The 13,630-nt window shown below is 36.9% G+C and overlaps 2 protein-coding genes across 2 annotated transcripts in view; both read left to right on the forward strand.

Annotated features, from left to right (window-relative positions):
• The first annotated feature begins 84 nt into the window (after positions 1-84).
• On the forward strand, positions 85-937 carry LOC6567676 (transcription initiation factor IIA subunit 2). The gene is made up of 2 exons (XM_001994228.3): positions 85-239; positions 551-937. The coding sequence occupies exons 1-2, from the start codon at positions 168-170 to the stop codon at positions 800-802; spliced, it is 324 nt and encodes a 107-aa protein (XP_001994264.1). The 5' UTR covers positions 85-167; the 3' UTR covers positions 803-937.
• A 612-nt stretch (positions 938-1,549) lies between these two features.
• The window catches only part of LOC6567430 (protein pellino), a 38,155-nt gene continuing 26,074 nt past the window's right edge, over positions 1,550-13,630 (forward strand). The window contains exons 1-2 of the mRNA XM_001994227.3: positions 1,550-1,841; positions 2,669-2,802. Of these exons, the coding sequence (XP_001994263.1) occupies positions 2,792-2,802 (11 nt within the window). The 5' untranslated portion in view covers positions 1,550-1,841; positions 2,669-2,791. The remainder of the gene's footprint in view (positions 1,842-2,668; positions 2,803-13,630) is intronic.

A 13,630-nucleotide genomic window follows, 5' to 3' on the forward strand; every position in this document is an offset into this window, starting at 1 on the left:
TTATACCAAGAATATCGCAAAAAGTATCGAGTACAACATATCGCTAGCATGTTAAGTTGTAATCGAAATGATTTGTGTTGTAGTCGAAAATTTGTGCCATCGCAACATTACTTCTGACTGCTCAAGAAAATAACATTTCAATTTAATTAATTTAGCGACTTATTAATATGTCGTATCAATTGTATCGCAATACCACTCTAGGTAATACGCTACAGGAGAGCCTTGACGAATTAATTCAGGTGAGTTTAGCCATCGCAACATTAAAACAATTGCAGTCGCTGCAGCTGCGTCGCAGATGGACAAACAGACAGACGAACATTGCAAACTAAGCCAAGTAAGAATGCTCAAGTGGAGTTAGTTCGACTAACAGAAACGATTATCCCAATCTACGGTGTTTATTCAAACCAACACTTCCAAAAATGCGCTCAGACACAATGTATGTATACATGTATGTGTGTGTACACACGGAAAATGAAATACATTGTTAGAAGGACTCATCTGTTATTTATTTATATATATTTATTTATAATATATTTAATTATATTTTCAGTATGGCCAAATTACGCCCACGTTGGCCTTCAAGGTTCTGCTGCAGTTTGACAAGAGCATCAATAACGCATTAAACCAGCGCGTTAAGGCGCGCGTCACATTCAAGGCGGGCAAATTGAATACGTATCGCTTCTGTGACAATGTTTGGACCCTGATGCTGAACGATGTGGAATTTAGAGAGGTGCATGAGTTCGTTAAGGTCGACAAGGTTAAGATTGTGGCCTGTGATGGCAAGAGCGGTGATTTTAACTAATAAAATCAACAGCACTCAAATTGCAAAACATTCTACTTTTTAAGCTTCTAATCGATAAGTTCTGAGTTGGTTGCTGTTAATTGTAACTGTAATATGCAGCAGATGGGGAGAAGTAAATTGTTAAATTCTAATCAACATTCAATTGTTTTATAATGTCTACAGAAAGGGTCAGCATTTTCTTTCGATTTTTTCGTACCCAATATCCCAAAGCAGATAAAAAATATAATTGGTATTTGAATCTTAGTAATTAGTTCGCTTGTGACAAATATTTACTACAAATAATGTGAGCATTGTTTTATTTCTTTTATATTTTAAAGAAACACGGCTGTTCAATATTAAACTATAATCGATTTTCGACTTATCGAGATTTAACATAAATGCTTAACAATTACGAGCACCATTTCAGCAGATCCGCAAATTAGATTAACAGTAGACATCGATAGCCCGTCAAAATTGCTCCTTGCTGGTATATGTATAACACGATAACACTGTAATTATAACAACCATAAATTCAACAAATTGATTATACCCAAGTTGGAGACTGTTAATAAGAATCAATTGAATAACATGAATATATAAATCATCGCATTTATATGTTATAAAGACTAAACATGCATTATAAGCTATTGGTATTTTTATTTCAAGAAATATGTTAATAATATCGATAGCTCAATAATCGATATCTGTATAAGCTATCATACTTACTGCGTAAGAAACATCGATATAATATCAACATCCCTAGTTTCAGTGTACAAAACGCAACAACAGCGCGTCGTGTTCGCACGGAGACCGCTTTGATAACAAATCTCAGAATTTTGAAACGGACAAAGTTGTTTTTAATTGAATAGGCGAATTGTAATTTGTAACTATCGTTATTAAAATAGAATTCGTGGCCGCGTGCTAACAGTACAGAAGTTCCATACGCGAATGCATATCGACAGCGAACTCGCGAAATGCAGCAAAAGTTTAACTGCGACAAGTGAATCAAAGTGTAAAAACCTATAACAGAAAAAATACGTAGTTTGTTTTTAACAAAAAGGTAAAAGAATATATATTCTACACAAAGTCAAATCCATTCGCCTGTATGTATGCGTGTGTGTGTATGTCGTGCATGCATATAGAAGTGCATGTGTGCATGTGTGCGTGTAGGTGTTGAGTGTATGGAATTATTAGTTGGGCAAACGGGCAAAGAAAACGGAAAAAGGCAAACGCGTAAAATACCAAAGTGCATTCATCTGCCGACTGCGCGTGTTTTTAATTTAATTTGTGCTTAATTTCAACCAAATTGTAATAACAGTGAATCAATAAAGTGGCCATATTGTTGTTGCTGTTGCTACTGCTGTTGTTGTTGTTGTGCTTGCAAAGCCCTTGAAGTGTTGCAGAAAAGAAAAAAAATACATACAAACAAACCAATAGAGTGCCAAAAACGGAAAACAAAGCATAAAACGCAAAGCGAAGCTTTTGTTATTGTTGTTTGCAGTGGTTTAAGCCGCATGCTGAAAATTAAATAATAATTACATATGTGCATATAAAGAAATTAAATGTATTCATTTATTTACGCAGCACTGTAAAACTTTGTAGTTCTTTTCACATTTTTTGTTTACAGTGCGCTTTTGGTTTGTGTTTTGTTATAAAATTTTATGGCATTCGCTTTTTTGTTTGCGTTTCGCTTTGTTTTTGCCATTGCCGTACACTCATACACAGTCCAATTGGACTCCCGCAGTGCGGCTGTTCCTTATACAACAACAACAACAACAATCACCACAACAACAACAGCGAAATTGCCCTTTTTGTTGTATAGCAAATTGCTTTGCGTGCAATTATAAAATCAATGCAATAAAACTTTATATTCAAATCTACAACAAGGTTTACGAAGACATCGCCAAAATTGATTTCCGTCGCATCAAAATCTTTACCTCAAAACTGGATTATAATAAATCCGTTGATATTGGAACTCAGCAGGAAAATAATTCTGGGGTAACCAACAAAATGGTCAAACGGTAAGTTAAATATTAATGTCATAAATAAAATATTGATATATATATATTAAATTATATTATGGATGATGCATTTCCTTATCGACGCTGTTGCAGTTCATTAACCCATTTGCCATTAGCGATTGCCAGAGAAATTAGTGCCTATTCAACACCCCGCCCCCTCCACCCATCTCCCGTATATACTGTATATATTTTATAGCTATTTTTGGGCCTTTACGCACAATGGTCGCTCGCTAATGAACACGTTGTGAAATTAGGATTTGTAAAATGTATGCAGCTGACTTGAATTGGAATATAGAATTTTACAACAAATATAAATTGTAATGTGTAAATATTTAATAAATATAATAAACAATTTAAAAAATTGCAATTAAGTATTTGTAATTTTTTTTTTTACAAGCATTTGACTCATGAGAAATATAATAGTTCACATAAAGAGGGAGTACTGTATTTGGTTTCATTGTCCCCGAGTCTATTGAACTTGAGGCACTCTGATAATAAACATTTGCCTTTTGAGACGAAATATAACGCAATTTATTATTGTTAATTGCTCAGCAGTTGGTTATTTCAGTGGGGTGTGAGGGGAGCTTACTTTTGTTGTTATAGGGTTGCTTTCAACTGCGTCACAGTCAGTCTGCATTTGAGAGTTTGTTAGAATGTCTTTTTAGCATGCTTTCTACGCTTTTTATGTGGATGTGAGCACATTTGAATGCTCCAACAACAACCCCCAACGAAAATACAAAAAGAAAAGCAAAATGGAAATGGAAAAACACACCCCTCGACGACGACTGCAGCCACCACCAGAATAACAACAACAGCAGGAACAGTGTTGACAAGCGGCGTCGCATAAATTTGTTGTGTGCGTTTTCCGAAAAATCAAAATGTAAAAGCACAGCAACAACAACAACAAAAAAGAATGAAGAAAAGCCCAACGCGGCATCAGCTAAACGCATGCGCTCTGACATCAGACAACAGCAACAATAACATCCTTCATGTCTCTGTTTTTTTTCGTCTGCAATTTGATTTTCTACACGATTTTATGTTTGCTCGGCAACACTGGCAGCCTTCTACTTCCACCTCTGCCTGCATAAATAGCTGCATACGTTGCACTCTCTTGTTAATTTTTCTCTCATAAAGTAATGCTGTAATTTTAGACATTTCTAATATTATATTTAACATTAGATTGACCGTTGTTGTTGTTACGAACTCTATTCTGAGCAGTTTCTGGAAGTTGCATTTTTTAGTTACTTTTGCATTCGTCGCGCCCCCGCACATAGCCAACAAAACAACAACGAATGCCGTTTCTCTGCTTGCATTTGTCGCGTTCTTGTTTTTAGTTGCTTTTACCTGCCTTTTGTTTTGACTAGTTTTCGTAGTGGTTTTGTTTCCTGTCTCGGCTTGCCTGCCTGCTGTTAATTTATCGATATTTATCAGCCGCAGTCTTATCGTTGTTGTCCCTTCTCTTTCTTACTACCTGCTGCTGCTGCCGCCGACCTGTTCGCCTGGTTGTTATTTTTGTTGTTCTTCCTGCTGCTGCTGCTGATGCTGTGCTTGTTCTTGCTTGCCGATCTCGCCTTACAAATCTCCAGCCTTGCATGCATAAGCATGCCTATGTATGTAAATGTAGATATGTATATAAGTATGTGAGTATGTACACATTACTGCCTCTGCAGATCTTGCTAGCTACGCTGTTTTTGTGTTTATTAAATTTTCTTTATATGCGTGTGTGTTGTTTGTGTGAGTGTATTGTATGCATGCAGTTGTTGCTGCAAAGGCAGCGTTGCCCGCTTGAAAATTTATTTGTCTGCACGCCATTATCCATTATGTATGCATGTGTGTGTGTCTGTATGCATGTGCATATGCATATGCATGTGCATGTGTATATTTTACACTTGTATTGGTTTCCCCTCTCACACTCTCTCTCTCTCTCTCTATCTCTCTCTCATCCTCTAGCTCTCTTTTACTGTTGGTTCTTTTCGTTCATTTTGACGATTAAAATTAAATTTTAATTCCGTTGTTGTTGTCTGTCTGTCTGCTGCTTCTGCTGCTGCTGTTTCTGCTGCTATTATTGCTCAGTTGCGCCTCTCTTTTCAGTGAGCATTGCTTTGTTTCACGACTTCCTTGTTGCCTGGCAGCCAATCACACTCCCGCCTATCCCCATCCCCATCCCCATTCACATTCATCATTCAACGTTTGGCTTGTTGCTAGCCTGTTGCGCTTAGCAACATTCTCTCTTCATCTGTTAAGTGCAAATTTATTTATGAAAAACCCCTCACACGCACACGCAAACACGCACACACTCGCACACTGCTCATAATTAACTGTTATTATTCGTGTCCATGATTCATGAAGCCGATTGTGTCAGTTTGGGGCGCCCGAGTGTGACTTTTGTCAAAGCGTGGGAGCAACAATGAACAAATAATGTACATGTAGTTACTGTGTGTATTTGTGCATGTGCTTAACTTGATTTTCACACAATTTTCTCTTTGTGTACAAGTTTTAAAATGTCCAGAACACACACATCTAGGGTGGGGGGTGAGTCAGGTGAATTTTTGCTATACTGCATTTAGTTGCTAAGGAATTTGTTCACAGTGTTGAGCAATTAAAAAAGCTGCTATTAAACTCCTAACAACATACTAGAGATTCAATTATCAACAATTTTCTACGTTGTGAAAAGCATGAAAATAATTTTAAAATGTATAATTATCTAAATCTACAATTTACAAAATACTGCATTTTTACGATTTGGGGCACAAATTTACGAGGGCTGTTATAGATATGGTTTTTTTAGGCGATCCAAAACGCTGTAGAAGATGTCTAGCCATCTACATTCCAAGTTTGACGACTCTAGCATTAAAATTTTGGATCGAGCTTATAGATATTCCAGTTCTGCAACTGGTTGCATGTTTATTAAAGTATTCAGGTATTTACTTGAGTCCATTTTGAGTCAATTGTAGAATTTAAAGTTATTTAAATTGTTAAGCAAGAGAACGAATACTATTGCAATACGTTTTTGACACACTGTATTGTATCTAAGCTTGAGCTTTGAGTTTTGCCTTTTTCAGGTATATATAATTAAATATCCGATATAATTGCTGTAACAAGAAAAGCAAACTCTTTGTAATTGTACTGTTTTCGTGGAGCTTGTGCGAATACTTTCTTGACTCACTATATTGTATCTTACGGGGCTGTGACTTCTACAAACTTAACTTTGCTTTTAATCTTCTGCGCACAAAGGCTAGCTTAGTTTGTTGAGCTTATGCAGTCTTCCATTTTGCAGCATTTTGTTTTCACATTTGCCTGAGCCCAAAACTGACTGACAGATAGATAGACAGACAGACAGATAGACAGACAGACAGGCAGGCACTGCGTCAGCAGATTTGGCCCTTAACATTTCAGCTTTTTGCGTGGAAGACAGAATGAGCTATAAAAGCTGATAAGAGACAGCAGCAGCAGCCAAAGCAAAAGCAAAGCTGAATTCAAAAGCAACCACGAAATATAATCATTTTAGTTTAAAAAAAAAACACGTGACCTGATTTTGAAGCTGCGTACACGAATAGTGCATATGTGTGTGTATGTGTATTTTACTGTGTGTGCTGTGATAAGAGTTGTCAACAAGGGCCAAGAACAACTCAACAAAGCAAACGAGAACTAAGCGAGAAGAGACATCTACAAAAATCAACAAGAATTGCTGTAAATTAATCAACATTCATATTCTCGCCCACAACTGTCACCTTCTACTCCCCCACCCATACCCAATCCCATCCACTTTGCTATTAAAGTTCATTGTCAAAATGAACGCCTGGGTAACAGTAATATTTGCAGCTGACCGTGCTTCGAGTTCAAAGTTCACCAAGCGCATCTTTTATCGCAGCGCGCATCTCAGCCAAAAGATGGTTGGTTCTGTTGTTGTTGTTGGACTTCAATTGGCTTTGCGTGCATTGGCATTTGAACTCTAAACTCAAATTAAGCAAAAAAAAAACAAAAATTCAGCGATAAGCCAGAAGATTATTTTGCAGCTGCTTTTCGAGGCTGAACGCTTTTTGACCCACATAAGGCAGGAGCTGATTTTTGTGCCTTGTCTTTATTTTTTTATGCTTCTTTCCGTCCGTCAAGTGAAAGTTTTGGTCAGCTTATTGTGGCTGTTAATGTTTTGGCTGTTGGTGTTTTTGCTGTTGCTGTTGGCTGGCATTTTAAGCCACTTACAACTATTTACGACAAATTTGCATCAGCCGTGTGGTAATTTTTAGCTGAGTGTGTGAAAAATGAAAGTGAAAATCTATTGAAATGTAAAATAATCATTTTAATAGCCAATAGGCCTCTTAAAGAGCAATCTTTTGATCCGACCAGATAAGCGATAAAACATGATACCGAAGCAGCACTCAGCTCATTTGGGGTGTACAGAATTGATAATAAATCATTAAATTTAGAGTGTAGAATTTGTTGTGAAAATCACAGAATCCGTGAACAATTAGCTAGGTATATAAACGAGCCTAATGTATTTAAGTGTGTAACATTTTATAGCTTATGAAGATCGAAAGGTAATTATGACAATAATTCGATCTACCATAGGTGCGAGTATAATAGAGCAGATTAAACTATATTGCAATATATTTCTGAATACGTATTCACTATTAATAAAACAATTTTCAGCTTACAGCATCGATTTGAAAGATTTGTCGTCTCTCTTCCCAGACTTTCTTTATGAACGATTAAAAAGTTAGAATTAGATAACTCGACTAACCCTGAACTCAATTTTGAAATAGAGACAATATATGTCTGCTTAGTGCTTGTATTAGAAGGTTTGATAATCTTACTTTGTTCAATATGAAAATTCGTTTTTGTTCACAATATCTACTTTTTTATTCGATGTTAATGACATTTTTAGAGTTTTTCAATGATATGTCTGGGTGTATTAACTGTTAATTGGTCGGCTTTATCTTTACAACTGTGTGTTTTATTGTTAGCCGCAATCGATTCTTATTGACATTTGCAAATAAAAATGCAATAAACTTGATATACGAGCACTTATATTTCATATTTGAACTCTGTAGCTGTTGTTCATAGACAGATAGATAGTTAGTCAGAAATGTCTACATCAACTCATCTTTTAAAGCGGATCAGAAATATATATACCCTATGAGTTGGGAGATTTTGCATTCTGCATTTTGAAAATTCATTATGCGCTTTTCCCAATTTTAATGGTTTCAAGGCATAAATATACATGCATATAAAATAGTCGTTCTGTTAAAGTTACTAATGAAAACCAGAGCTTGGATTTGTAATTCAAGATTGCTCAACTTGATTCTGCTCTATTCGGCAATCCTAGAAGAAGAATGAGCCATTATTGTTTATGGGCGTAAATTGCACTTTTAAAACACACATGTATATTGTGAGCCCACATTAATTTGATGTAGCTAGCAACTATGCCACAGACATAAAGCTAAAAAAAAATTTTTTTTAAACCAGACTTCATGCAGGATACGTGCAACATGCAGGATATGCGCGTCGCTGAGTTGCAGCTGCAATGCAAAAAATTTCCATTCATCCTGCAAGCTGCAGAAAAAAAAGTGGCAACGTTCTCGCAGACAACAAAAAACAAGTACAACAAAAACTTGTCGTTGTCATTAATATGGGTAGCTGGGCCAGGAGACAGACAGACTGACGACGGTTTTGGGTGTAGGGTGGTTTGAGAAGGGAGCGAGGTTGCTCTCAGCTGCTGCTTGCATGCCAGCTTTTGTGCATGATTTGACCTTAATTCGCTGGTGGCACATTGCACTTAAAACGCGCCGAGCCCAGCAGCTGGTTGCCTGGCTGGCTGGCTGACTGGTGTTTTTTAAGAACTTTGAACTTTTGTTGTTCAAGCGTTTCCGGTTACGGTTACGGTTGCAGCTACGGGCTAAGGAACGCCAACTTCTTTTCCACTTGCCACTTGCAGAGCATCTCCTTTGTCCTCTCACGCAGTTTGCTTGCCACACACACACACACACAAAGCGCCCGCAGGAAAGTGAAGAAGCGCGTGAGACGACAGCAAGTACACTTGGAAAAAAACGATTTGAATTTTAGAAAATCGGCTTACTTCTTTCGGCAAGGCTATCACAATTTATTGTTTATTTATTCAGAAAGTCTGTCTTTATAAAACCCAGAGTTTTTCTTTTCATTGTTTCAGTGTACATTTTTTCTAAATGTTGGAATGAATATGTATAATTTCTAGGGTGGTGGCAGACGATAGTGTTTTAGCGAGAGTATAATAAGCGTTTCCATTTCTATATTTTAGAAATATTTTATATCATGAAATAAAAAAATAGAAGAAAAGGTTTTCTAATTGGAAATATTTGTTTCTAAAAGCAAAAATATATTTCTGACAAATAGCAAACAACATTTCAATTATTTCTTATATAAATTTATTTGTGAAAACCAGAACATTTTTCTAGTTTTCATGGCGGGTTTTCGTTTTTGTGAGTGTAGAATGCCGGATGCAGGATGTCTGCCCTGTGTATGTGTATGTGTGTGCGTTCATGTATGTGTGTGCGTTCATGTATGTGTGTGTTCAGGTCATTACCGTCTTCTCTTTCCACAAATGACTCTCAATAAATGTACTAAATTTGCTACTTTTCCTCTTCTTGTTTTCTTTACAGGTAAGTTTACGCATGAAAACTTTTGGAAGCGATTGGAAACTTTAAATATGGTATGAAGACATTTGATGCCAAGCTCGGCAGCCCACGCAAGACTCTTGAAACTTGGTTTGAAGTTGTTGTTTTTTTTTCTTTTATTTTTAATTTTTGCACACCTTTTTTTGCTGTTGCGGTTTTGGAAACTCATTTAAAATAATTACATGGCAAAGACTGAATGTCCCGCTCTCGTGTCTTGTTACTTTTTGATTTTTGCTTCTTTTTTTTGCTTGGTTTTAAATATTTTAAAACAATTAATTTCCCACACAAACATTTGCAGAGATGACAAAGCAACCGAAATGGGGAAATTCCTGGCCCACAAGTACAGACAGTCAAACATATAAACAAACAGTCAAATATACATTGCTGGTTATTGTTTTCTATGTCGGTTATAAATATGTATGCTCAAATTTTACAGACGTTGGCAGTTTGCAACGTTGTTGTAGGTTGAAGTTGGGGCGGGTCTCCGTACTTTGCACCGACAATATATACACGCATGTGTGTGTGTGCTTGTGTTTTGGTTGTGTGCCAATGTGTGGGGTGTTTAAGCAACAGCTCTTTAACTCAAAATTGGCCTTGTGTGGGTTTAGTGCTAGGCGGGTCTCCTTGTACAGTTAACTGGCCGAATTCCAGCATTGAACAATGCGAACAATGTTTTAAGCAATAACGTAATTTTTTTAACAAACAATAAGAATAACTTAAAGTTGCAAAAATATTGTTGGCTAATTTTTCACAGGTATGCATGTATCCAAGATTAGTTAGATCTATTGTGAATCCAAGAATCCAATTTATAATATATGCAAGTACAATACGTAATAAGGGTAGAATAAAGTTATGCAAGATAGTGTAACGGGCAGAAGGAAGCATCTCCGCGCCTATAATCTGTATTATTTATCTGTATAAACGAGCCGATCTGAGAGTCTATAAGAAATTTTTTATGGATAGATAACGATCTGGCTTAGAGTATCTATGAGTCGATCTCGCTCAATTCGAGCTTTCTTACTCTCTTTCCAAATTGTTCAGCTTGAAAATCTTCTGTATGACTATGAATTGAATTTATTAATTTATTGTGACGCATTCAATTGACAAATTACAACTAACAGCAACACTTTAAAATCATTTCCACACACACACACACACACACAATTTAAAAACAAACCCACGCTGTTTTTGGTTATTACAAAACGCTTAGTTGATGATGCATTCTAAGGCCATAAATCTGAAAATATAGTTTTAGCTGTAAAAATGCTGGCACCTTTGGATAATAATGTTAAACGTTGAACAAATTCTCACACATAAATGTGAGTCATTAGGCGGATATAGTATTCAGTATTTAATTGCTTAAAATCTTAGGCGAACGGATGTTGTCACCTATTTGTTGTTCTTGATAATTATAAATAAAGAGGAAACCAAACAACGTACTCCCATACCCCATACCCCAGTACCCCCTCTCTTCATCACACCTTAGCTGTGTGCACGCTTCCGTTGAAATGTGTTCTGGGTTATTTTCTCCAACTTGTGTGGCGCCCACTTGATGATGACCCAATTAATCTGTTTACTTGCATAATTTGCACACGTTAGTCAGTGCGTAAATTTGTGTGAATGTGTTTTGTATATTTACTGAGTGTGTGCGTGTGTGTGTGTGTGTGTATAATGCGCGTTACTTTTCGCGCAATTTTCAAACTGCAAACAAAGTTTGATGAACCAACTGTCGACGACGATGAGCAACAAAGGCGCGCCATGGTTTTCGACTGCTCTCTGAGGGTGGTGGTGAGGAGGAGGAGGAGGAGGAGACGGTTTACATTTGTAACTGCAGACAGGCACAATCACACACAATATACACACATTACACACACACTTGCATTTGCCTGATAACCATTATTGTGGCGTTTATTGTACGTTATTGTTGTGGTTGCTTTTGACCCACATTTTTGCCAATATGTTGCACAGAATTTGTGCCACTTAGCAAGTCATCCAGTCCAAGGGAGAGCCATAACGCCACAGACCAAGAAACGTTGCGTATTTATACAGAAAGGTATTGATTTATACATTTCCTATTTATTTATATTACAGTAGATGACGTAAAAGTGCAGCAACTACAGTTGTTTGACATTTTGCTGCCTTTTGTGGTCGCTAATATCTATTTCTTCTCTAAAGAAGGTCTTCATTGTATTTATTTATTTATTAAAGAGTTTATTGGAAGTGAGAATGCTTTATAATTCTCAATTCCATGATTGTAAACAAGTAAAAATTCTCTAGTATAGCGGTGGATTTTGCAGTTAAAGTATGAAATAATAGTATACGCTTGTATAGAGAATTTTATTAATATATAAATATAAATATAAACCTAGCCTAGCGGGAGCTAATCTGCTGACTTCTAAATTTTTATAAGACCAATGACTTTAGATAGATACAGTGTGTTACAGTTCATTTCGGGCAGTGTCAAGCAAAAATTTTAATTGCATGCCATTAACAAATTATCCAATATTTTTCAAAAATTCCAAAAACCGGTGGTAGGTACATATATTAACCACCATAATGAATATATGACCCCCATAAACTGGGGTTTCCCCGCCGGCTAGGCCGGGTTATGTAAAAAAGTACCTGAAATTATGGTTACATATTATTTCGGGCAGTGGCATTATGGACACCTGGGTGCCATAAAACCCGGATTTTTTACGCCGGGATGATTATTTTTGGAATAAATAGACCAATCCTTCGTAGTCAGTTTAGTTATATCCTGCATCTCGGGTGCCACCAGCCAACAAGGACTATGGACAAATGGACTACCATTGAACAACGGAATCTCATCCTGGAACACTTCCAGATTGGATATTCACATCGCCAAATCGCTAAAATGGTAAATCTAAGCACCACAACTGTATTCAACATCATTCGACTCTTCGTCGACGAAAATCGGATAGAGGACAAGGTCAGAAATGCACCAAACAAGATTTTCACCGAACAGGAGTAGCGGAGGATCATCAGGAAAATAAGGGAAAATCACAAGCTATCGGCTCCAAAACTGACTCCACAGATGGAGGACGAAATGGGGCAAAAGTGCAGTGTGGAAACTGTGCGTCGGGTTCTGCACAACCATGACTTTAATGCCCGAGTACCACGGAATAAGCCCTTTATAAGCGCAAAAAATAAAGGGACTAGGATGGCATTCGTCAAAACCCACTTGGACAAGGATTTGGAGTTCTGGAACACATTCATATTTGAAGATGAGCCCAAATTAAACATTTTTGGCTCAGACGGACAAAATTATGTGTGGCGACAGTCCAATACTGAGCTGAGTCCTAAAATCCTAAAGGCAACAGTCAAGCACGACGGAGGAAGTGTCATGGTATGGGCATGTATCTCGGAAGCCGGCGTGGGAAATTTGGTGTTTTTTGAAACAACAATGGACAAGAGTGTGTATTTCAATATATTAAAGGAAAATTTACTCCAAAGTGCCGAGAAGCTAGGAATCCGGAGTACTTTCCAGATCTACCACGACAACGACCAGGACAACAGCCAAGCATAAGTCCGGATTAGTACGGTCTTGGCATATCTGGAACTGCCCCCACATGATAATTCCACAGGCCCAGTCTCCAGATTTAAATGTTATCTAAAATTTGTGGGCTCTGCTCGAAAATAACATCCGGAATCACAGATCCGATCTCAAGAATGCTCTGCTGGATGAGTGGAGCAAAATCAGTCCAGAATCGACCCGGAAGCTGGTATCTTCCATGAATAATAGGTTAGGGGAAGTTATTAAGGCAAAAGGATATCATTCTAAGTATTAACATCCTTATTTAAGTTTTTATACGCCAAATATGTTACTTTGCTAAGACTGTCCGAAATAAAGTTTGACATGTATTTTGGACATGTTTTCAGTTTTTGACTAATTTTAGTTAATTAATTAATATTTTAATAAAAACTGAAGCTTCCTTTTCAAACGTGATATAACATAAAACAAATTGGCATTTAAACATTTTGCGTTTGTTTCTTTGTTTAAACTTTATAGCACTTTAAAATTTTTTCTAGACACTGCCCGAAATGAACTGTAAGCCACTGTATATACAAAATTAGTACAATTTGCTCAACAGTGTCCGCATATATTTTTAGCAGGAATAACGATGGAAATTACTTTGACATACATTTTTTGTATACAT

The sequence above is a fragment of the Drosophila grimshawi genome, unplaced genomic scaffold (genome assembly GCF_018153295.1).
Source record: "Drosophila grimshawi isolate 15287-2541.00 unplaced genomic scaffold, ASM1815329v1 contig_311, whole genome shotgun sequence".
NCBI classification, from domain to species: domain Eukaryota; kingdom Metazoa; phylum Arthropoda; class Insecta; order Diptera; family Drosophilidae; genus Drosophila; species Drosophila grimshawi.